We start from the raw sequence: 24386 nt of genomic DNA on the forward strand, positions 1-24386 counted from the left end.
AGTCTCAGTTCGCGATTCTAAAAAATGTCTTGGCAGTCAATCAGGTCAGTTCACTACCTCCAGACTGACAGTTTGAACCGCAAAGATGAACTGACAACTGACTGATTGACTGATAGCAACTCTGATTGTAATGGTCCACTCTTTCATTCCTACGTAGAACCAGTCGGCACAGAACCTTCCTTAGCGCACTTCAACGTCCACTGTTTTGCATGCATCTCAAATGCTCCCCTCGAATTCGCATATTCATTAGCAATCTTGACTTCCACCGCGCTCTCCAACTCAGGGTGATCAAGTAGCGTCCTTAGGCTCATCAATATCTTCTCCATGGTATGGTTATGATGCCAGTCTTCTCCCAGCATCTTCCAGCTAACAACCCCCGTTCTGCCATCAACATTGGGATGGTAGATTTTAGTTGTGAAATTTACTTTTGGCGGCTTCTCTGGGTAGTCATCGGTGAACTGGATGTGGAAGGCGAAAGTGCCGCCTTCGTAAGGGGAGTTGTCAAGGCCATGGAGGGTGCCGATCCATTCGAAGATATCGCCGTGTTTGAGGTCGACGTGGTAGCCCTCTGCGGGACTTTTGCGTAGGCTTTGGAACTCTTTCTCGAGGCGTTTTTTGGTAGGTGTCATGATAGCGAAGTGAACTTTGAGAGGAGTAAGTTGAAGTGAGAAAACAAAAAAACAATCCTGAATTGATGCGACGCGTTATCGCGCGACCCAGAGGAAAGGAGTGTTGAGGTTGGTCGCGCGTTTTGGCATACGTCATGGTGCATTTACTACCACGCATTAGTCCGCGACTTTGAACCTTACTATAGCCACGATTCATAAACTGCACTATTGGAAAGTGGATCATATCACAGCGCCCGAGTCGGAACGGGAACGAGAACGAAGACGCATCACTTTACGCCTCGACTAAGTCAGCCACCTTCGCAGCCAGTTCCACAAATCCTCTGATGACATACGCATCAGAGTCGTGATTGTATCTGATAGTCAGCCGAATATATTAGCTCTCATGGTAGACCTCAAGTTTCCCATTTTGCACACCCTTCTGCAGTTGTCTTCATCGTCGGAGTCAAACGACTGGGATTTTGGAAGCCGCGAAGAGAACATGGTACTTCGACAAGTGGCGCAGGCTGTACATTACAGGAGTAAAGTCCGAGATCTGATTGTTCATATACCGTCTGGAACGTAACATGTACAGTTAAACAACGAGTAATCACTCACCATAGGCTAACAACCTGCGACCGGCAGGGTATTCCATCATGCCGACTAATTTGCAGGTCTGTTGAAATCGTCAGCGTTGTTAAAGTTGGTTGTACGTCTATCTGTGAATCTTAGCAAGAAAACTGAGAAGCTTTCGATCTCTGAATAATATGGTAGGCGAGACAATGACTTGGCGACTTTCACCAAACGTTCTCTCTGGACTATGCGGATCAAATTTGCTAGCGAGGTGTCGATGGCGGTGCGAAAGATTTGAAAAGCACGTTGTCTGTGCGTTATGGTACTTCAGACTGTGAGGGACAACATCAGAACACATCCTGGTGACATGATTAATATCAGGAATCAAAGATATTTGTATCAGAAAGAAGTAGCCTTGAGAAATACACATCTGCCATACCCTTACAGCTGCTGCATAAAGTTATTAGTCCCTCTGTAGATTAGTCGAAGATCAAATAGCGGAGCTCAGCGGGTATAATGCGAGACCTTCCTTCGCTTGCTTGGAGCTTGCGCATCACCACCCATATTCGCCGCATCATCACAAATCCACAGATCGCAGACCGGTACATTATCATCCGATAAGTACAAATGCTGGCGGAGGAATTCAGGCGGTGTCTCTTGAACAAGAACGGAATCTTGATCATGCTCTTCAAACTGCTGCCGTTGGCGATAAATATCAATCGGTGTCTCGCTTACCAAAACGCAGTCCTGTCCGGGAGGCGGCGGGAGATGTTCGTAGTATCCTTGCTGTGAGTAGTCGTTCATAACCCCGTTCAAGCTCTTTTCGGAGCCATCACTGTCATCATCTGCATCTTCAGTGAAATGATACATACCTCGTTCGTCGTTAGATGAGGCCTGTACTTGACTGGCGAACTGAGCTGCCTTGTGGTTTTGCATGATCGATGGCAAAGGAGTTTTTTCACGCCATCATTGAGCCGACTGGGCCATCCTATGCGTATCTTGAGACTGACTTGTAGGGAAGTGTTGCGAATTGATGCCTGGACTCTGAACACCGCCGATGAAATCAGCTGCAATGCGGTTGTATAGCGACTTGGGGATAATCTCGACAAGATCAAGGTTCTTCTCTCTGGGTTTCCAATCTGTAGTCGCGTTCGTATACAGCTTATCAAAGTCTTCAGCATACGATGAGAACCACTCGTGCGCTAGACCCTCCGATGCTGTCATACGCTCTTCCTCTTTGAGTACGAGCAGACCTTTGATGAAGTCCTTTGGATGATAGCCGATATTGACCCACAACGGGTGATCAGGGTCGTCCAGGTTACTAAGGTCACAAATAGCTGCGAGACCCAAGATCACCCCGCGAGGGTTAGCGTCGTACTCCGGGTGTCTGCGGTCACTGAACATCAAGTCGCCGGTAAGTACAGTAGCCGTAATTGAACCGATAGACCACATATCGACAGCTTTTGAGTAGCCATCATCGACTGGGATTGCCTTGTTGAGTCGGTGTATCTCAGGCGCCGTGTACTCCAAGGTACCGACGTAAGAGAACATTCGGTGATACTTGTTGTTCTGTGGCGGATTTTGGCTATTTTTTCCGGGCAGGAATCTAGCACTGCCGAAATCGGTAATGACGACGCGAGCACTATCTTCAAGAGATGACATGAGTATGTTATCTGGTTTCAGGTCCCGGTGTACGATATCCTGATCGTGGAGATACTCCATTCCCTTCAAGACCTGGTAGATGATAAACGCAGCATGTAAACCATCAATCTGGCCGTCCTTGAACTCGATAAAGGAAAAGAGATCACCCCCCCTGACGAGCTCTTCAAAGATGTAAATGGTGTTGTTATTCCGGAAAACCTTTTCGATGGCGATGATGTTGGGATGGCCAAGGTCTTTGAGAATATCGAACTCGCGAAAGCAATTGGTAACTCGTTTTGGCAGTTGTCTCCTCTCCGATTCCTGCAAGTTTGACATTGCCAATGTGTCGTACATTTTGTCCAGTCGGATCATCTTGCATGCAAGTTGTCGTTGTGTTTCTTGATTGATGCCCACTAGTACCTTGCCGTAACCGCCCTCGCCGAGCAAACGCCCAGTAAGGAGGTAGCGCGATGCAAATGTTTGTCTTTCGCGCTCCTGAATGGCGGTCAACTTGACAAGCTCTGCCGGTATGTTCGAGTAGTAGACTAAAGTGACGGTGTCTGAGATACGGATCTCATCCCCATCTTCTAAGAGGAAGGTGCTCTTGGGACCCATCAGAATGCCTGCATCTTGCGATGCCGTGTATTCTGAGTTACTCTTTCGGAGGTAGGTACCATTTGCGGAGAGATCGGTCGCGTAAACGAACGGGGCGATCTTAGCAATTGGGTCCTGCTCATATAGAATGCAATGGATGCGCAGGTGTTTCCTTGAAATAGTGAGGTCGTCGCTCCACGAGTAGCGACTGACGGTAGGATTAGAACAAGATCATATCAAGCTTAGGATACAGCGCTCACCAGAGCTCTGGATCCCTCCCAAGATAGAACTGCTCGTTCCCACATACTTCGATCGTGCCTCCGTGCGTTCCTGCATACGTTAGTTTGCTGATCATGATTCGAAAATCACCAACTCACCATATGCATTCTCACCCGCGACCTGAACATGCAGCCTTGCGACTGCCTCGCCCGCCATCTTACAACGCTACCCCGCAGGAAATAACGCTGCTTCGGAATGATGTCGGTGAATGAATGAGGTTTGACGTAAGGCAGGTGACGCGGCGCGTGAACTCCTCTTGGCGTCTGTTCCAGGGCTGGGCGCTAAGCCGTTCTAGCTAAGCGAGCCCCGCACCCACCTAGGTATTTCGACCAGCTCGGCTCCTACCTTTGTTCTACACTCACGACACTCATCTCGACAGCAATGTAAGTTATATCCAGCCAGCCATGGCGGCGCTCGCAACACTCAATTGAGCGCAATGACTACTCTTTGAGTGTACCTGCACTCGCCATCAACTCCAGACTTCTCAATTGCACAGCCGCTGACCTCATACCACAGCCCGCCGACAAGATGAGAGCCAAATGGAGGAAGAAGCGCGTTCGACGTCTCAAGCGCAAGAGAAGAAAGACTAGGGCTCGTTCGTAAGTTCTCACCACATCACCACTGCCAGTGTCGTCCGAATCTAACAAATGTTTCCAGCAAATAAACGTCTCGCCCCTCAATCTCAGCAATTCCAACCTCAGTTCTGAACGATCACGATCACTAAACGACACGTTTTCTACGCACGACCTTCCGACCAGCTCGCAACTTATTTGACTACATTGCGCAATCCAACCTTCAGGTTACGTCATACGGCGGATTGCGGCACGCGAGCTTTCAACTACTACTTCGGAGGGTGACGACTGTGCTGGACTGGGGAACGTTATGGAATGCTGGTCAATCGCCTGAATGGCACATTGGGTTCTCACGGGAGTTTATCTGAACACTGATTACGACGGTCACTCTAACACCGGCGAGCCCTCCCCTTGCGGAGGCTTGCCTTTGACTGATGCGTCGCCATGTGGACATGCGATAACGGAATCAAAAATGCTTCACGACAATATTGCTCCTTCTGTGTGTGAACTTGATGTGACAATTCGTGAAAATGGTGCAATGTGCGCGACCTGAGTCTTAGCCGACAGGGATGCTGGGGATGTGATGCTCTCCTGGAAACAATTGGGATGTGACTTATCGATAACCAATCTTCATTTCTTACCGCTGGTTGAGAGAGATTCGATGTGAGTGTGTTACGGGCGAGTTCTCACCATGCATGATCAAGAGGGATATCTCTGCGAGGATTGGTTTGGCAAAAACCTCATTACTACACTATACTACCACGCGAAGGAAAGAAAGATACCTGATATATCATGTCAAAACATCTGCAGTCACCACGACCACAATGAAGTAAACCATCTTCTCACAGCCAACCAGTCGCATTTTACCTTGCATCGACCACCTCCCCTCAAGCCCAATCCCTCATCTCCTTACCCTCTACCTCACACTCACTACCAGCCTTCTCATCCCGTCGCATCTGAACCTCCCTCACAACGTGTACGCTATTACCGACTACATGACCCTCAATGGAGGAAGAAGGCAAAGCCTCCTCAGCCCAAGCACGCGCATGCACACCAGTTGGCGGCTTGATAGTCGTGGACGAGGAGATCGACTCGCTCGTGTCGGTGGCGCAAGTATGGTTCGAAGTAGGAATCTCGGCGATACTGGGATGTGAGAAGAGGGGTAGCAGTGGTCCGTAGAAAGAAGGTCGGGCAAAGTAGCGGCGGAAGAATGAGGGTTGTGGTGATGAGGGTGTGGATGGGATGGGTGAGGTCGAAGCATTGTTCTTCTGTGAGAGCAATGTGTCTTGCGTCGTGACGCTGTGTAGCCGGGGTATGGAGTCCAGGCCGACGAATTCATGGCTTGTAAGGTCGGCGGAAGTGTCCTTTGTGGAGTCTGTGATGATCGATCCGGTGATGGTTGATCCGGCAAGTGTTGACCCCGATCTGCTGGACCAGAGCATACTCTTCGCCTTGCTGGACACATTCGAGGTCCAAGCCCTCGCAGCCGAAGTCCTCTTCGGTGTCCTCCTGTCACCAGATTGAGCGTATAGACTAGGAAAAATCCTCCCCGCCCCCATCCTCACCAGTACCCGCCTATAGTGCGCATTCGCATCAACCCCCGTACCCAACAGACAAAACGTAACATACCCCGTCGCAACCTGGACCCACTTCTCGAAGCTAACAGTCCCCATGACGGGAATCTTTACGATGTTGTTGACAGTGTCGGGATTGTGGACCGAAGACCAGGAATAAGGCGTTGTGATCCATGATGATACGTCGACGAGGAGGTAAATGGAGTAGGACAGGTAAACAAGGACGACGACTAGACTAAGGATGAAGAGGCGGACGAAGCGTGATGAGGTAGTGTTGCGGGCGGCGACTAGACGGTGGAATTCGCGGCGGTAACGGTAGAGACGGTAGACGAGCAGGGCTGTTGGGTGTGGTTAGTTGGGGTCATGTTGGAGAAACAGGTGAGACTTACAAGCCCAGTAGGAAGCGAATAACATGCCGATGGTTGGCCACATGAAGCCCAAGACGACGCTAGGCCACGAACTGTCATGGGCCGATATACATCCTACGATGCCGTAGATGAAGAAGCGAGCGGGTTGCACGACGTAGTAGAGGGCGATGAAGAAGCCTGGCACAACCCAACACCAAACGACTTCCCAGATCTTAGCCCACATCTTACTCTTCCGGCTTGTCGAAACTGTCATGTTATTCGTATCCATGACAATGGCAAGCTTGCGTATGACCAGAGCCACCGAAGCTGTCATACCAACATAGCTACCCACCTGGAGACGAACGTGGATGTCGCACCAGACGGCACCGTCCCACCATTCCTGTACGTTGTCGCGAGGCCATATGAGTGCGTTGATAGAGTTGAAGAAGTTGGCTAGGATGATCCAAAGGATGAGGGAGCCGGCCGCGATGTTGGCTTGGCGGAAATGCCAGATCATAGGGGCCATACAGAGGAGCCAGGATGGGAAGGCAAAAGCGGGGAAGAGGATGGCGGAGGGGTAGAGAGGGGCGTTTGGTCCGAAGAATTCTGGGTGGGCAGTCATGAACTCCATCATGGCCGAGATTGGATCCATTACAACCTCTGCGTAACTTGGTGTAAAGAGGAGGAAAAAACAGAAGAAGGTAGACAGTCTCTTGTGATGTTGTAAACTCGGAGGCCTGAATCCAGTTCACGAATGTAACCGTCGTTGAAGGGACCTCGTTGGAACTGTTGATGCTACCATCTCCAGGATAGATTGTTAGGCTGCGTTGGGATTTTAAGATATGAAAGAGATTGTAACGAGAGGAAAAAGAAACAGAGTAGTGAGCAGTCGACAAGCAGCGTTGTGGACTTCATCACTCCATGCTATGGCCGAGTATGTAGGAGGCTCAATAGAAAATTCCGATGTCTCAAGCTTCAATACGGCTCAATAGGATCTTTTGGTCGACTTACGTTCACTTGTGTGGTGAAAGCCAATCTGCCGCTCGCATGGCATCTCTCTTATTGCGCTTGCCAACGTCAATCATAGTCTTTCTGAAACGCACTAATCCGTCGCTTCGGCACAGCGGTGCCTAGTGCTCGCAATATCTGGTTGCTGTGCTGTGGTGGTGATGGTGCTGAGACCTCGACTACTCCGCATTTGGGTTTGAATAGAGAAAGACCACGAAAAGACGACATCTGAATAGAAAACCAACAAGAAGGAGACGAAACATGTCTGTGATAAGTAACAGGAGCAATCAGAGAATAGAGGAATGGGAAAGGAGGTGTTGAGTCCCCGCACCTGTGGCATGGTTGCAGGTCGGGTTGTACGTGGCGGGTTTATCCAGATTATCCAGCCCTGCAGTGACATGCGTCCAGGAACCGGTGTTGAGGTGCCAAGTTCTGGATGTATCTGTCGCAATCGGAGTCCGAAAGTGAGTGTTAGTGGATGAGAAGCTGCGCGATGAATCGTCGCATTCAGGCAAGAGGCACCGGGCATGAGTATACCAACAAAGATTTGTGTTCATCGAATGGTATACTGCCCTTGAAACTTGCACGAGTCTCTGCAGCGCTTTGTCGTCTCTTTGATCCCCGCAAGATACGCTGGGTTACACAGCAGTAGGTCGCCACACGTGCGGCATGGTCAAAGTGATTGCCATCGTCTGATTGCCCGGAGATACAAGGAATGGTCAATACCACTTGACAGCACCTGAACGCCGCGAAGGATTCCCGGATGGGTCTGTCAATATGTTGAAGGCTGGGCGATGGCGCATGTCGTGAGGGAGGTCGGACAGGGACCCAGCCCTACAACTGACCCAAACAAGCCATGACGTAAGACAAACGACTCGCTCCGAGGCGTCTTCCACTACGGCACACGACCGTCAGGTTAGTACGTGGGAGCATTACCAGAGCCTCCGCCATGTTTCCACGGCGCCTGCAACCATCGCGATCAGGTGATCCGCATCTCCGTCACGTCGCGCCTTCTTGAAGCGACGTCTAGGCACCGATCGACAACGCTGTCCTCCACGTTGCTTCTTCCCAGCGCCAACCAGTTCCCGGAGGTCCGTCATGGACACTGCGCCGGCCGATGGACAAGGCATTCACCCTCAACTTCGCCAGAGGATGCTGAACCGCGCCGCCACGTTTGCTGAGGGTGCGCGGCCTTCCACTCCACCTACAGCACCCCCTCGACGCCGCAGTTCCCTCGTTTCCGACCTCTCCGACTCGCGCTATTCGTTGCGATCGTCTAGCGACAGCCTGCTCAGAACGAGTGGGAGGAATGACATGGACAAACATGCGACTTCAGATGAGCCGTCACGGTGGCTTGCGCTGCCTGTTGTGGCTGCCGTCGTACCTGCCATCATTGGGTTGACAGTAGACAACGGCGCAGACGTCGCTACAGACGTGTTGATACTGGTATTAGCGGGGTGGTTTCTACATTGGAGTGTCAAAGTACCATGGTGAGTGCATCAATGCAGTAACTACACGTGAACTCCATAGCTAACGCGATGCAGGGACTGGTACCATGAAGCACAGCAACGACGATACCTAAACGACGATGTAGATGACGCGACATACGACGACACGATACACGAGGAAGACGAGGATGCGCCGGAAAGCATTGAGGAGCCTGTAGGAGAGTCGCAAGATCCAAAGCCCAACACTACAATCAACGCGCCGGCCTCGCAAGCGCAGAAAGAAGCCCGCGAAGCATTGAAGCGATCGGAGATGCTAGCATTCGTTGGCTGCTTCCTAGGTCCTCTACTCGGCGCCCTGCTCATGCACACCATTCGCGGCCAACTCATGCGCGCCGAAGGCATAGTATCCGACGCCAACCTCAGTATATTCCTTCTCATCGCCGAGATACCACCCGTAAACCGCCTGATCAAGATGCGGACAGAGCGCATCCTCCACCTCCAGCGCATCGTCCGAGAAGCTCCAAGGGAGCCAGTTCGATCAGCAGACACACAACAACTCTCACAGCGGATCTCAGAACTAGAGGGTCGCGTCGATGGCGTGCAGACTACCAATAACAATACCAACGAGGTAGACGTAGAGAAACTCAGCGCAGAAGTCCGACAAACAACCCAACTCCAACTCGATGCTCTAAACCGCGCAGTCAGGCGCTACGAAAAGAGACACATGGCGCAATCCCTGCAAATCGAAGCCCGCTTTCAAGATCTAGAAGCACGACTGAAAGATGCACTTGCCCTGGCTGCCGCAGCTGCTAGGACTGGTCAGCGACCCGGCGTGATTGCTATGACGCTAAGCTGGATTGCTGGTACTATCAGCTACATGTTGCAGGTGGCTTGGGACGTTGTCATGTATCCCTTCCGTACAGCGGTTATTGCGGTTTCAATGGCTAAGAGTCTGTTTGTGAGGGACGAGCGGCGGGTGAGACGGAAGGGGAAGGGTGGTGGAGCAGGGCAGATGAATGGGCACATGGGTGTCGCGACAGGAAGGCTGCAGGCGAAACCTGCGCGATAGATTACTCCCCTCTATTAATACACATATCTCGATTCTTCAGATTTTAGTATCAAAAGCTCGTGCTCGTTGTCTCCACGGGTGTAATGTATGCTATCGGCATAAATGTTGCACGGAGTAGCGAGAGTTGATGCCGATACCGGCAGAGACACCGAACTCCTATCACGAACCCTCGTACCACAACCACCCGGAGTCATCCGAAACAGTAACCCGAAAATGCAGGTACCGTACATACTTCGGAGGGTAATTATCGTTACTTGTCCAACCAGGACGCGCCAGAAAGTGGTTAACTCGACTTACTACAAGCTATGTAGGGCCGGCTTTATACGAAATACCCCGCCCCCACTTTGATAGCCAGAGCTCGTGGTATGGCCGTTGGCGGCCCCGATGTGACATGTAACGTAACAATCGATGATTGCTGCTAACCTGTCTGTTATATACATTCCTATACAGTTCGCTGCTCTCCGACTTTTTTTGTAATCTGATTTTCTGACTCAAAATCTTTTGCAAAGGTTTGAAACAACTTGGGAAGAAAGAGCAAGGAACCAAACAACATAGGAATTCAACCATGTCACTAGAATCCGACGTCAAGATCCCCGCGGCGAAGTTCGACCGCAGCACGATTGACAAGCAGACACTCGAGTTCAACGAGAAGTTGATTAAGATTTGGGCTGATGGACCGAGATGGTATGAGGTACGCTGTGTCTTCCTCCTCTTCCCCTTAGCCCTTCTCTCGCTCACGATGGTCAATAGGTCGGGGCTCCGGCGTACCGCCAGATGCGCTGGGAAGGCAAAACTCCCCTTGCCAAGCCCATCGTCTTGCCGGAAGGTGTAAATGGTTCTCTTCCCTCTAGGGAAACTGGACGGGGGATCCCATATCGAGTGTTTAAACCGAGTAGTGGGAAGAGTAAGGGGATACATATGCACATCCATGGCGGAGGATGGGTATTGATGAGCGAGGCTTAGTAAGTAACTATATCTCTTCGTTCCTGATTACAGATGCGGATACCGCAGGGCATGCAGTTAGATGTGATTTGTTCGGTTCTTCGTAGACGCAGAGTTTCAAAGGAGGAATGGATGGAGGAGAATTGGGTTTTGAAGAACGACAAAAATTGAAGGCAAGAAGAACTAATCAAGCTATGTTAGCCAAGATCCCTACCTGAAATACCAAGCCGACCACTTCGAAGTAACGGTCGTGTCAATCGGCTACCGCCTCGCGCCCGAAGACCCCTGGCCCGCAGGCGCAGAAGACTGCTACGACGCCGCGGAATGGCTAGTCAAAAACGGACCTGAAGTTTTCGGCGGAGAGCTCATGTTTACTGGAGGCGAGGTGAGTCTCCCCTTCTATTTTCCTCGTCTCATTCTTCCTATATTGAAATCACTTGTGCTAACAACACACAGTCCGCCGGCGGCCATCTCGCCTGCCTCGTCGCCATGCACCTCCTCGAGACGATGCCAGATTTCGCATTCAAAGGCCTCCTTCTCCACTTTGGCTGCTATGACATGTCCTCTTTCCTGCCCCACGTTCTGCACCACGAAACACACCTCGTAATCGACCACGACGTGATGAAATCTTATATTGACGCCTTGCTTCCCAACACCACGGAAGCTGAGCGCCGCGACCCTTCCATTTCACCTTTCTGGGCTGACCTCCGCGGAAAGAAGTTACCGCCTGCTTTGTTCACGTGTGGTAGTGAAGATCCATTGTTGGATGATAGCGTGATGATGGGGGCGAAATGGGCGATGTGGGGGAATGAGAGTATAGTCAAGATCTATCATGGAGCGCCGCATGGATTCATTGGGTTTCCGCCTGGGACTATTAAGAGCGTGCAAGAGGTTTTGGATGATACTGAAGCGTTTGTTCGGAATAAAATGGGCGTTTGATAAAATGTGATAGGTGGACTGGATGCATCTGGTAGGTGCCTTGCATTTGATATCCTAAGCTAAATACACGACCTGCTCAAACTCATGGATTCCAAAAGAAGAAAGGAGAGCTTTTTCTCTCTCTTCTTCCTTTCTCATAGTTTCGCGCGTCGGCAAATACGTATCTACTTGCCCAGTGTCCCATAGTCTCTTGTCTTCCACCCAGAGCAATACAATAGTCGGGTCAAATATGCGGGCATTTCCAACCAGCCTGTAGACCTGCTTTTCACCATCTGAAACTTTCATTGTGTAGATTGGTCGAAGTATGAACACATCCTTCACTCGCAGACGATTACTCCCGTCAGGCATGACAAAGGTGCTCTCCATAGGTAGAAGTGAGTCACCAAGCTCGAGTGCCACATTCCCATAACCGACCGAATTCACTCCAGTACCTGGATCATGGAAAGAAAATAGGGTACTGCTGTTGCCTAGAGATTGTGCCAACCCTTCAACAAGGGGTTTAACGTAGTCAGAAGATGGCTCTGAACTGCGTTGCAAATCAGGCTCCATTGACATCCTAGCAAGATAGCGTCCGAGGTCCGAGTAGTCGTTCCGACAGTTACCGTAATCATCATATCCAACATACTCTGTGATCATACGAACTAGGAGATTGGGGAAGTTTATCAGATTCGGCTTGCGAGGTGTCGACGCTGACTGGATTGGGAGTTGATGAGGACCTTGCGTAGTCTCCGGTATTTTAAGCATTTGATACAACTGCAAAAGTTGGAAGTCGAATGACATCTGGGGGCCCTTTGTTTCTTTTGAGATCTTATAGTTGACAGTATAAAGCTGTTTTCCTTTCCCTTCAAGGATTGATCTCGTAATAGGAAAGCCGACGCGAAGGATGCCCGTTGCAATCTTGCGGAAATTGCCACCAAAAGGCCGGTACCAACGCTCCATCTCTCGCGGTAAAACTCGCCAATCCGGTACCCAAGAAGGCCAATCCATCGGTGGAGACGAGTATTGACGCTTGAAAAGGGCTTCCCAAATCAAGTTCGCGGTATTTGCTTGCGTCAGATAAGCAAGAGCGAAGGCCTCGTAGGTTTCTTTTATACCCAGCGAATAATCGATGTCTATGCGGATTCGATCATCTTCCGTATTGTTGGATAAATCCTCAAGGTGAGTACCGTCTGTTCCCCCTGGGTTTCCAGTAGGTTTTACATCATTGGCCATGCTACACAAGGCGAATATGCGATCCCGTGGATCAGTGCATTCGTACAACACAAATTTCTTCAGCAAGCCAAAAATCCGAGTTTCGTCCATGATATGCCTCTCTTTTTGAGTAACCTTCTCGCGAAAGAGCGAATAGAGATTCCAAAGTCCCCCAATCTCCACAATGGCTTCCAGCTCTGCCATGTAACTAGGCTCGCACCCTAGACCCCGAGGTTTTATGACTGACAGCGCAGAGACAAGTCGGGAAAATGGAAGTTCCGTCTTGCCACAGATTAAGCAGACCTCTAGATTGAAGACGACTTCTTGCACAATCCAGAGTCTGTTAAACCACGGAAGATTGAGAAATTTCAGGACCGTACTGAGATCGTCGTATGATTTGCCCGCTTTGGTCTTGGAAAGTCGAGAAAGGCGGTCCAATAGTCTCATGCCTTTCTGCTCGACTGTAGTATCTCCGCCGGGATCAAGCCAAGCCATTACCTTTCTCGCACCTCTGAAGATTTGGACCATCAAAGGGATTTGGATCGCCTTTTCGTCGTTATCGTTTTGATTGATACACGCAGCATCAGCCCAAAGCAATCGTTCGCGCTCATTGTAGCGCAAGTATCGCAGAGCTTTGTCAAGGTTTCTTGTAACGCACACTTGCGTACCATCGTCGACATGTAGCGCGAAAGATAGGATAGGTTCACCCCAGGTGTAGGATATAGCGTCGTAACGTCCTTCAAAATCTTCGAGTGTCGATGACTGAAAGCTGATCTTTAGTGGTGCGTCATCTGATGAGGCTGGGTGCAAGACGATCAGCCTTATGTAGTTGAAGCCTTCGAGTGCTTTATACACATGTGTACTCATGATCGGAAGGGCTCATGAATTAGATGATGGCTGAATGGGAGCCATGTAACGTAGTACAAGAGAGAGGAACTGAGAGGGGGGATATGAAAGAAGTGACAGCTGAGCTGGCTGCAGCTCTTCGTTCTAGGTGGTCTAGTGCAGCGAGGCTGAGTGAGGGGAATACCTGATCCAATCATCGACGAGCCTTGTCAGATCACCTTGCATCTTCCCGGTTCTAGAGCGATAAGTGATACACATGATGAGTGTGGACTGCCGCACTTACATCTTGATATAGTAGAGGTGCGCGGAAGCTGACTTCGTTTTGGTTCATGACAGGCAACATGAGCTCCTTCTCAGCAAGGCTCGCGACTTCCTGCCACTCGCTGACATGCCTTCCCCAACGATTGGTCCACTCTACATTGCAGTTATCCTTGCCCTAGTCACTCAAGTCGACTACTCCTCATTCACACTCATAACCAGTCTCTGATTCAAAAACAGCATAGCCAAACATGTCAAAATCATTGCTTTACATTCCTTTTTGTTGTGCGCACCCACAATCGGATAAAAGGACAACCTACCGCAAGGGGTATTGAACCTAAAAGGAAACCCGTAAACTCATAGCTTTCGTGTATGCTCCCCCCGAAAAAAAAAGACGCCGAAGCTCCCAGGAAATATTTCTTTAAACCCCCCAAGAACCCGGAAATGCGATATAGTAAAACGCAATAGACAAAAAAAAAAGCCAAAGCCCATCAACTAACACCAGAAAGCCGAAGCTCAACACACATCAGGCGCAGAAACGAGACGCATGCGCCACTCCCATGCACCTCTTTCTCTCTCTCATACACACATTTTCTCTTTCTCACATTCTCCACTCTCGCACATCTCTCTCCCTCCCTCTCTCTCTCAATCCCCTCCCCTAATAAACCTCCCCACCCTCCTCTTTAGGCTTATACATAATCGTTGTCAAAAACTTCTGCTTATACCTCGTCGTCGCACTCGTCGCCAGAATATTATCTTTAATACTACTCGTCGCCAAATGATTTAAAACAGTATGATTCGGATGAATCAACACACTACTATCATCCTTCATCGGCGTCGTCCCATTCAGAATACTCTTGCCCAAAAACCCGGGTAAAGTAGGTGGCGTAGGTAAGTTATTCGTCATGGCGTTGCTGCGGGCGTAGCGCGAGGATTCTTCGGGAGCGTCCAGGTCGAGAAGGTAGCGGGGTATGTTTTGGTGGTATTTCTTGGTTGGCTCGGGGACTGGGGGTTTGGAATCGATGGGGGGCGCGGTGACGGTTGGGACGGGATTTGTGGTTGTGGGGTCAGCGGTTGCGTTGAGGGGTGGGGTTGGTGGTAGGACTTGGGGCGGGTACATGCCAACAGGGGCTTCGCGTTCTTGGACAGGTGTTATAGAGTCATCCAGAGGGTCGTTTATCGCCGCGGTGGCGGCTGGCGGGCTGGCGGGGAGGGGTGTGAGTTCTGGGTAGGGGACTTCGATGTAGTTTACGAGGATGTTGGTGTAGTCTACGGCAGTGGGAAGTTTGTCGGATGTTCGCATGTCGTTGTCGACGAGGAAGGTAAGGTGGTGAGTTCCTGGGGTGACGGAGACGTAGGCGGAGAGGGCATCTTTCTTCTTGCTGGGTCCGCTATAGAGTGTCAGTATTGCCGGTGTGCAGTGTAACCTCGAAAGAGGCAGTCGTCGAATATAGTCCAAGCCTGCTGGGAATGATTGACCGAGTCTCAGCCCGAGTAGAGCTAGGAAGCCACCAAACGGGAGAGTGCAGGCAACGGGTAGGTGCAGGCAGATGCAGGCAGAGAGAACGAAAAACGTGGTTCCACCTCTCCAACCCACCATCCCCTGCATCTACCCGTGCGGCTGATGCAGGCAAAGTCCATACTCCGAGACATTCCAAGGAAACCGGTACCACTTACTTGCGATGCAACTTGTACTTGCGATTCCAGCCCGCAAAAGTTCCCGTAACATATACACGCTCCCCAGGACCTTCCCACTATTTTCCCCCAAACGTCAGCATAAATCTCTTTAAACACCACCACCACCACCACCACCACTCTAAGCAGAATCGGGAGAGAGATTCAACATACCTCAATCAACGTAGGAACCGTAGGCCTCCCCTCACTGCCTTTAAACTCCTCACCCAAATCCCCATCCTCGTCTTCCCCAGCCGTCGTACTGCTCACCATGGAACTGCGCCTCGGCAGCATACCATCGGCATCGCTCTCGTGCACCGGTGTCCATATTTCACTAACCCCGTTGAATCCACTGAGCTCCTGCGGCGCTATGATTGGGCTGCCTGGCGTGTGCACTTCCTCCTCGATGGGCAAGGGCAGGCGCGGTGGGCGGGAGAACTGTGAGGCCGAGGCTGGAATGAGGTAATCGGCTGTTATGGAGGCGGAGGTTGGTGATGGGAGGTCCGAGGGAGACGAGGCGCGGGGGTCTGGATGCGAGGCAGACGAAGGGACATCGACGGGGAGGGTAGGCGACGGCGGGCGTGCGGAGACTTCGGGTGCAGCTTCAGCTTCAGCTTCGCCGGCTTGTTGTTGCTGGGCTGCGGTATCAGGTATAATGGCAGCGGCGGCAGGCTGTGACGGCGGGGTGGTGTTCGCATCGCGGGGCGAGACATGGTGCTTGTCTTTATCCCTGTGGCTGTGCGCGCCGCCCTTCTGGCTGCTCTGCTCGTTCCCCATATTATCTCCAGTTCGGGTGCTGTGGGTGGTGTTGTACAGGTCCTGAGCAGCGCGCAGCTGTGTGGTGACGGCTTTGGTGCTAGTCCCTACCGTTTGCGCCCTCCCACGCGAAATGGGGCGGGCCGACGTGGGATGGCTCTCAGCGTTCTCGAGGCTCACGCTGGGAGCTGCAGGCGCTTTGGCTGCACTCAGTGCCTGGATGGATTCGCGGCGGCGGGCCGAGTGGTGCTGGCTGTGTGGGGGGTGGAGATGGGGGAGGTGGTGGTGGTGGTTATGCGGTCGGTCATGGCCATGTGATGCAGTCACGTTGTTGTGGTGGTGGTTGCCCGCGGCATTGTTGGTGGGCGATTGCGGGTTCGACGTGGGCGTCGTCGACCGCGAATTCTGGTTCCCCATCACAGGCACGATGAGTGCATGGGTAGATCACGACAGATAGAGGTCAGAGAGCGTGCCACCCAGGTGTCAAGCTATTACTAGGCCGGCCTACTTGGATGGAGCTGCAGCGGCACACAGGGGTCAAGATTTCCATGCCAGTCAATCGCCGATAGCCTCCAACCCGCACGAGCCAATGACACCCATCGTGGGGCGAGTCGGCCCTGTCCAGCGTCGCCTTAGCATCCCACAACCACACCGACACATCGACGCGTCGGCCGCCATGGACGCGCGAACGGTCCTCGACATTGCCACGCGTGTCTCAGTTGCATTGGCACGCGTGATCTGGTTTCCCATCAGTAAAGCCATCAATTTAGTCATCATACTGTTGCTGCCATTCTACAACGTCATCACTTTCTTCCTACTGCCATTCATCCACCTTGGACAGGCAATTGTCAGAGTGCTGTCCATACCATTCAGCGTCAAGTGGTTGGAGAGAATAGAGGTACTCAGTTTGTCATTTCCTCCATATATTGATACTGATTACACAGACACTATACGTCTACCTTGGAACAGCCAGCCTCATAGGATGCATCACCGGCGCCGTCCTCTTCGTTGTCTTTAGGTTTCTGTCGTCAACTCTCAAGATCGATATACCCGTTGTTCCTAGGGAGCCTGAAAAGGGAAGAACAGCCGCGGAGTACAGAGCTGCGCGACGTGTGAAGAAGGAGGATTCCATCGACCATTCACCCAGTGCAACCCCTGTAGTGTTGAAAAAGGTGGCTGGGCCTTGCAGGCGAGGTCTGCTCTCGCAAGCCATCATCGAAGAGGAGGATTCAGACTTTTGAACACTGTCAACGCGGATCGACGGCGTTATTAGACATGTTCATATCAGACACCAGGGTAGAATGTCCGGAATCTCTCCAATGCGATTCTGTTTGTGAACTGGGTCCGCAATGTGATGGTGTCGCCGTTTGACTCAGGCCGAAATCGAACTTGTTTGTGGTTTTTGTGCCATCATCATCTTTTGCATCGATCGATAGCAGATCTAAGTCGGTTGGTGTGAGCAAGGTTGGTTTCTTTCGTAGAGGTTCCGTTTGTGGTTGCAAAGGTATTCCGGGTTGTTGACTGCCACTTTGCCGGCTTTGCGGACTGGAATCAGTTATTACACGATCTAATTGCTGGTTGCATTTTTGGGTGAGACTTACGCCGGGGTGGCACCTTCGTTCTCATCAGTACCGACGATGGTAAGCCAGTGAAAGACTATGGCAGCCCACGTGACTGTCATGTTTGCATCAGCAGGGTTCGGTGGCTGATAGCAGCGAACATACCATCAAAAGTGCACAAAGTGAGGCAGATCTAGGAACAAGATGTTAGATTGGGATGCCTCGTTTGGGTCTTCGAGGTCTGGACTTACAAAAGCTAATTCTTTCCCAACCAGGATGCAGATAGCCGCAAGGTTACCGCCAGTGGGAAGAATGACCAAGACACATCCAATCAAAGTCTTCTGGAGTAGAGTTTCGACTCTCTTGACGAGCGCTTTGTTCGATCGATGAAGGTCCATGGTGGCTTTCTGCTGTACTCGACCCAAAGTCTTGCTGATGCACAGTGTCACCCGGTTTACAACACCAGTACCGGAACTTGTATCATCCTTGACCAGAGGGCTCAGAAGATAGATGAAGACGGTTGTAAGGTAAAGGATGATGACAATGTCGCACGTCAACAGCGGGATGGCTGCGTAACGCTGGAGACCTATACGACAGCGTCCATCCACCCCTGAAAGCACGTACTTGGGTGAGACAATGCCGGCGATACAAATGGCACCCAGACACACAACGATGGCGATGGTGCTGAGCAACCACAATAAGTCTTTATATCGGGGTGCGTAAGGAGCTCGTAGTATGTGAGCCCGCTCGACGAGGAAGAGATACCTGTGAGTCGTAAATGTGAGCAAAAGCCGAAGTGATAGCCAGATGATTTGCACGGGCTATCCACTGACATCGATACTTTGCTGGCTGCATAGAACATGAGACATAGCATTACCGAAGCTTTGTAGCTGCCATCCGTGGTAAGACCGAGGCCATTGTTGACGACCGCGGCAGAGAAGACGAATCCGATAGAAAAGGTATAGAGGGCAAAGATGTAGATCTGTGTCAACGTAAGGCGATTCGCCGACTTGCTTAGGAGGTGTATGCAATGCCCTACTCGTGGTGGTTAATAGATGTCTAGAGAAGATGCATTCTGAAGTGAGACGAACCGACCAGCCCCGACAGCACACATATACAGAGTTTCGACAATACGACATAGATTGTGCGGTCGCCTATGGGCTCGCCATAGACAACTGGGCTTTTCCGTGGTAACGATAATTCAACCGAGATCGGTGCTGGAGAGACGACCGCCGCAAAGCATGTCCACACCCTCGCGATGGTGGTCATTGGGGTCGGGCGTTATGTTGGTGCGCTAACAAAGTAAGGTTTAGGTAGAGTGAAGCATAGCTGGTAGGTATCGATAAGTCCGCGGGCTGTCCAAAGTAAAGAATTGGGTGAGGTGAGAGAATTAGAGGTATCGCGCCTTCGTACTGCGATTGCTTCCGGATGAGATTGGCGCGCTCGACCGCTCCTTCCCTCGCATGCCGCAGGGCAAGAACTACGATAAGAAGAACAACCAACTCACCGTAGTCACACGTCAGTGAAGAAGAAGAAAGAAAGACTCTTTTACCAGAACAATCACGCTTTAGTGTGCTTTCGATCAGTTGCATTCAAGATGAGCATTTTCCTGGTACACCGTCTGTCAAAATGGTTCCTGCAGTAGTTCGATAGCTCGAAGGTACAACGCTATGTGATATCAGGAAGGCGACACTAAAAAAAAAGGGCCTCAGAGTTCTAGCAAACATCAGAAAAGAGCTTTTCTACAAAGCGTTTGGTGGGCACCTACGCAACATATCAATTCTCCAATTACAGTTGTTTACCACGGCTGACAATTATGAGGTTACTTAGATGTCCCTGCTTCGCTTTGCTTCTGCAACGCCTCCATGATCTCCTCAATGGGCCTGGCTGAAGCTGTCTGGAGGACGTTGCCAAAGTCAGCGCCCTTGTCTAGTAGCAGCGCTACTATCTCTTTGTGGCCAAAACACGCAGCTGCATGGAGTGCGCTCTTATAAAATCCACCGTACATGTTAACGTCAGCGCCCTTATCCAGTAACAGCGCGACGACCTCTTTGCAGCTACTGCGTGAAGCCGAAGCCGCCTGAAGTGCGCTATTATACCGTCCATCTCGCGCATTAATGTCAGCGCCCTGGTCTAGTAGTAGCGCCACGGTTTCCTTATAGCCATAAAACGAAGCCGCCTGGAGTGCGTCGCCGTAATATCCACCCCGCGCATTGATTTCAGCGCCCTTCTCTAGTAGTATTGCCACTATGTCTTTGTGGCCGCGAGCTGAAGCTGCCTGGAGTGCGTTTCCATAGTGTCCACCCCGCGCATTGACATCAGCGCCCCTGTCTAACAGCAGCACTACAACATCTATTGTGCCTTTCTCTGAGGCTATACAGAGTGCGTTCTCGCCCTCAAATCGCGCGTCAAGATTAGCGCCATTATCCAGTAAGAGCGCCACGACATCGCTGAAGCCTTGCGATGGAGCTTCATATAATGCTGCGGGCCATCGCCTGTACGCGCGAGCATCAGCGCCCTTATCTAGCAGCACTTTGACTACGCCTAGATGTGAATGTTGTACTGCAATACGCAGTAAGTCGTTGTAGCTGAGAGGATCCTTGAAGTTGATCGGAGCAGGCGCTATAGCAAGTAATAACTTTATCGATATCTCACAGCCCCTTTTGCAAGCTAACAGCAGGAGTCGTCTCATTGTCGGATCGTCTGCATTGATTGGAAATCTCCCCGATGTGATCAAACGCGCAAATATTCCATCATGCCCAAGCTCTGCCGCATTCCAAAGAAAAGGTCTTGATTTTGAGTAAACAAAGTCACGTTTTGCGGCGCGCTGGTCTGCCTGATGCCTGGAATGCTGTTTGCCCATTGTTTCAACAAGGCTGCTATTGGCTTTTAGCACCTCATTGGATTCTAGGAACACTTCCACGACCTCCTCACTGCTCATAGCAGCTGCGGCGAAAAGAGGACACCCGTAGCGCTCAGCCATAATGTCGATACAACAGCTGGCTGAACCGAGGACTTTGATCAGATTTGCCATATTCAGCTCGGCTAGTATATAAAGCAGGTTAACGCCTTGCGTGTGTCTACGCACCTCGTGTTTCTCAAGTAGGTTACCGAGCTTGACCCATCGACGAAGTGGGAAGCTGTTCAGGAACTCGACTTGAGAGATGCCTCCGCCTTCTGCTATGTTCGCATGATACAAAACATTTTGGATGGCATATTCTAGAAAGGAAAATGTCTCAACTGCCGACTTGCGTAGGTTCGCTGACTCTGGTAAGGATGCTTTTGGTAGGTATTCGGGTAGCTCCAAAGATGCGGCAATGTCGAAGCCGATGTAGTTAAAACAGCACTGCTTCAGTCGCTCGTGGCTCAGGCCTTGAAAATTGTTCCCAAGCTCAGGCCAGATCTTGCTGAGTCCATTCTCCTTGAGCAGGAAGTCTCGTACCGACTCGTGTATGAACTGGACTTTTATGTTTTTGGTTTTGGTAACCTCAGTAAGACCCTTGGACGATCTAAGCAAAAACTTTCTAGTTGTTTCAAGTGTGACTTCCTGATCATGCTGAGTGGCGAGTGCATCAGGCTCAGTTCCGGCAAGGATCGCAAGATACAGCTGCTCCGGTTGCAATGATTCTTTAGCAAAGAGCACCCACTGTAAGCACAGTATTAGTTCTTCTTTATCGTTCGAGTCGCGTGTGAGTATATCCTGAAACAGGGCGTGTAAATCGGCGGGGATTTGCTTCAATCTTCGCTCCAGAGCATGCATACGTCCGCCATCATACTCTTCATTCAGGATGTCCACCACAAGCACAATCCACATGAACACACCGGAACTCTTCTCTTGCAGATCCTTTCGGATCTTTTGTGCTGATGCGCTGGTCCCTATCCTCAACGCACTCTCAAGGTAGTTGTTGATGTCCTGGGTATGGCCTTCTTGTCCTTCGAGCACTAAGCTGATGCCTCTCCGAATTGTGACTTCAGGATAATGCCTACTTGAAAGACAGACTCGAAAAGACCTACCGGATGAGACTGCGAGCTCGCCAAGGTTTTCGAAGAACGAAATCATGCTCCGAACCTGCCATTGTTCACACTCGTCAAGCGCATCGATGAAGCAAATCACGGGCGTGTCTCCAAGACTCAACACAGCCTGCTGGAGCTGGTCTTCGAGCGAGTGCCTAGTCCACTGATAATCTGCGCTGATACTCGAGGGTACCAAACTCAGCGAACCGGAATTGCACTGTAGAGTAGGAATCTTCTCAAGAAGCTGCAGCAAAAGCGACCTATACATCCCAATGATAGTCTTCTCGAGAGTCTCGCCTCGCGCGTTGAAGAAGAAGGCGATCACAATGTTGCTCTTCCTTGATTTGCTGGCCTGGCCGAAAGCAAATTTCATCAATGTTGACTTCCCGGTTCCTGGTTTTCCTTTTATCCACAAGAAGCCGTGATGGCTGGACAGTCTTGTCGGGTCGAGCCATTCAGTATGCTCCGACTTTCGCAACAACCACTTACATGTCTTGGCATGGGCGTTTTTGATCGTAGCGTAGCGTGCGTCAATTTGATCGAATCGCAGCGACTCCATAAGCGCTTGCCTCTTCCCTCCGTCCGAGGACGAAACTTGATCCTGTGTAATCTCCCTTATTTCTTTCCGAAGCCTCCTAAATGCCGCTGCCTGCTGTTCTCCGTATATCGGTGCCATGCTGACGCCAAATATTCCAAGCAGTGAGTATGCACCGTCTTCTTCCTTCTTTGTGATACGAGTCGCAGCCCAAGACATGCGGTCATCGACAGAAAAGCTGTGCAGGGGGGCTCCTCGAACGGCAGAGATGGGAATGCGAGTGACGTCGTGGATATCTTGCTCTAGGCTGAACTTGTCACCAAGCAGCTTTCCATCGCGAGAGAAGAAGAGGACAATACGAGGGGCGAGCAGTTCTTGGAGTGTCCAACCTCGAGTGAACCATCTGCTGTTCCGGAAAGCCGACATCCAAGTGACAGTGGGCGTTTCGTGTTCAGGCGATTCTCGGCCGCATCGTCTCTTTTTCGTCGTAACATCTGCTAGGTACACGTAGCATGTGGCAGAATTCTTGTACCAACGGAACATGGATGTGATAGCCTCTGAGAGCTCTGCGCTGCTTGACTTGTCGATGCAGCAAGTATCGACCCAGAAGTGCTCAAGACCGTCTTTGGCAGCCTGCTCAGCACAGAACTTTAACTTGGCATAACCGCTTTTCTCTCTCCCTGTCTCATTGCGCAAGTCGTCATAACTTACTTCATCCTCGTTATTTTCACTCCAAGTGTGCGACAGTATCGCATACGGCGGCCTGGACGTGTTTTCATGACTGACAAGGCTGAAGCTGCCGTTGGCCTGTATCTGCAAAAGCCGCATCGAGAGGCATTCGAAGCAGGCGGTAGGTCGAGGATTGAGATGTATATCAAAGCGTTCTTGTATCACTTTACGACAGAGAGAGGAACAGGCACTGTAATGTGTGTTGTCGAAGGAAGGCTGAAGCGCGCGAGCTGAGGGTATGAGGCGGACAGGCAGAGTGGCTTAGACCACGAGGGGTCTGACCGCTCGTGCATATTGCGGGCGCAAGTGACCTGATATGTGCATCGCTGCTGCACGTCAGTACGTTGATTCTACGACGGCGCATGAGTTGTACGAAAATTTTTGATTGTAGAATTCTCAGTGTGTTCAAGGCGTTGATGTCGTTCTAGCAATACCACCGATGGGGTGGGGGCATCTCTGGTGCACAGGCAAGTGCCGTGTGCCAAGCGATGGGCTGCGCCACATGAGGCGCCTTCGGCTTCATTTCTTGTCCACTGCCTAACAAACGATGATCAAAGCACCTCGCTATGCGTCTGGATCGTCAAATTGCAATCAGCATAATTTTGCTGAGTCAATCTTCATCATTGTTTCAAGCTTCATACCCCCAGCATTCTTGCAAACAGCCAACGATACCACAGGCGGGTGAGCGGCACGGTACTGTACCGGATGGCTTGGGGAGAAAACAAATCAGTAACGTAGTTTACAAGCGAGCGGGCCATACAAGCGGGCGGGCCACCCTACTAACTTTGCGCACCTCTTGCACTTTTATTAACTATAGCTCTACTAAATTAAGCTAAAAACGTTTTCTGTAAGGCTAATATATAACTAGCAATTTTAGCTGTTAGTTAAGGCTAGATCTAGTCTTATAGAGGTGCTGCGCGGACGTACAAAGTCTCTTAAACAACGCTTAAGCGCTAGCGCGCTAGTGTACCTACCTAACCTAATTACTAGCCTAATTTAAGGAAGCTTACCTAGAGAGAAGAGAAGGTAATTGTTAGGTATATACTTAACTTAGATGCACGTGGATTTGCGCCTACGTATGCTGCTGTATGTAATATAGCTAATAAGTGTTACAAGCAACAAAAGGAACTCCACCCTTGATGAAGGAGTCGGCACAGAACGCCAGCCGGCGACCACGTCAGAAGGTAATGATCAACGCGGGGCGCTGATCACGTGATGTGGCCTCCCGCCAAG

General features: G+C 50.8%; 8 protein-coding genes across 8 annotated transcripts; 3 read left to right on the forward strand and 5 right to left on the reverse strand.

Moving 5' to 3' along the window:
- Positions 1 to 189: 189 nt before the first annotated feature.
- On the reverse strand, positions 190 to 629 carry J4E82_011444 (uncharacterized protein; the record flags this gene model as incomplete). Its single annotated transcript, XM_051737650.1, has 1 exon — positions 190 to 629. A coding segment is annotated over one exon (440 nt), but the record flags the coding sequence as incomplete, so codon positions are not given.
- Positions 630 to 2144: 1515 nt separating this feature from the next.
- Positions 2145 to 6837, reverse strand: J4E82_011445 (uncharacterized protein; the record flags this gene model as incomplete). The annotated part of the gene is made up of 4 exons (XM_051737651.1): positions 2145 to 3621; positions 3674 to 3743; positions 5196 to 6176; positions 6228 to 6837. The coding sequence occupies 4 exons, from the start codon at positions 6835 to 6837 to the stop codon at positions 2145 to 2147; spliced, it is 3138 nt and encodes a 1045-aa protein (XP_051582585.1).
- Positions 6838 to 8291: 1454 nt separating this feature from the next.
- J4E82_011446 (uncharacterized protein) lies at positions 8292 to 9710 on the forward strand (the record flags this gene model as incomplete). The annotated part of the gene is made up of 2 exons (XM_051737652.1): positions 8292 to 8683; positions 8738 to 9710. 2 exons carry the CDS (start codon positions 8292 to 8294, stop codon positions 9708 to 9710), a joined length of 1365 nt encoding a protein of 454 aa, XP_051582586.1.
- Positions 9711 to 10275: 565 nt separating this feature from the next.
- Positions 10276 to 11591, forward strand: J4E82_011447 (uncharacterized protein; the record flags this gene model as incomplete). Its single annotated transcript, XM_051737653.1, has 4 exons — positions 10276 to 10401; positions 10461 to 10672; positions 10854 to 11037; positions 11109 to 11591. 4 exons carry the CDS (start codon positions 10276 to 10278, stop codon positions 11589 to 11591), a joined length of 1005 nt encoding a protein of 334 aa, XP_051582587.1.
- Positions 11592 to 14544: 2953 nt separating this feature from the next.
- Positions 14545 to 16733, reverse strand: J4E82_011448 (uncharacterized protein; the record flags this gene model as incomplete). The annotated part of the gene is made up of 3 exons (XM_051737654.1): positions 14545 to 15277; positions 15564 to 15640; positions 15735 to 16733. The coding sequence occupies 3 exons, from the start codon at positions 16731 to 16733 to the stop codon at positions 14545 to 14547; spliced, it is 1809 nt and encodes a 602-aa protein (XP_051582588.1).
- A 259-nt stretch (positions 16734 to 16992) lies between these two features.
- J4E82_011449 (uncharacterized protein) lies at positions 16993 to 17557 on the forward strand (the record flags this gene model as incomplete). The annotated part of the gene is made up of 2 exons (XM_051737655.1): positions 16993 to 17214; positions 17261 to 17557. 2 exons carry the CDS (start codon positions 16993 to 16995, stop codon positions 17555 to 17557), a joined length of 519 nt encoding a protein of 172 aa, XP_051582589.1.
- A 485-nt stretch (positions 17558 to 18042) lies between these two features.
- J4E82_011450 (uncharacterized protein) lies at positions 18043 to 19144 on the reverse strand (the record flags this gene model as incomplete). The annotated part of the gene is made up of 3 exons (XM_051737656.1): positions 18043 to 18640; positions 18709 to 18857; positions 19010 to 19144. 3 exons carry the CDS (start codon positions 19142 to 19144, stop codon positions 18043 to 18045), a joined length of 882 nt encoding a protein of 293 aa, XP_051582590.1.
- A 553-nt stretch (positions 19145 to 19697) lies between these two features.
- J4E82_011451 (uncharacterized protein) lies at positions 19698 to 23187 on the reverse strand (the record flags this gene model as incomplete). The annotated part of the gene is made up of 2 exons (XM_051737657.1): positions 19698 to 20497; positions 20690 to 23187. Coding segments are annotated over 2 exons (3298 nt in total), but the record flags the coding sequence as incomplete, so codon positions are not given.
- Positions 23188 to 24386: the final 1199 nt, after the last annotated feature.

This window comes from Alternaria postmessia, assembly GCF_024291825.1.
Source record: "Alternaria postmessia strain BMP 2775 chromosome Unknown scaffold_204, whole genome shotgun sequence".
NCBI lineage: Eukaryota > Fungi > Ascomycota > Dothideomycetes > Pleosporales > Pleosporaceae > Alternaria > Alternaria postmessia.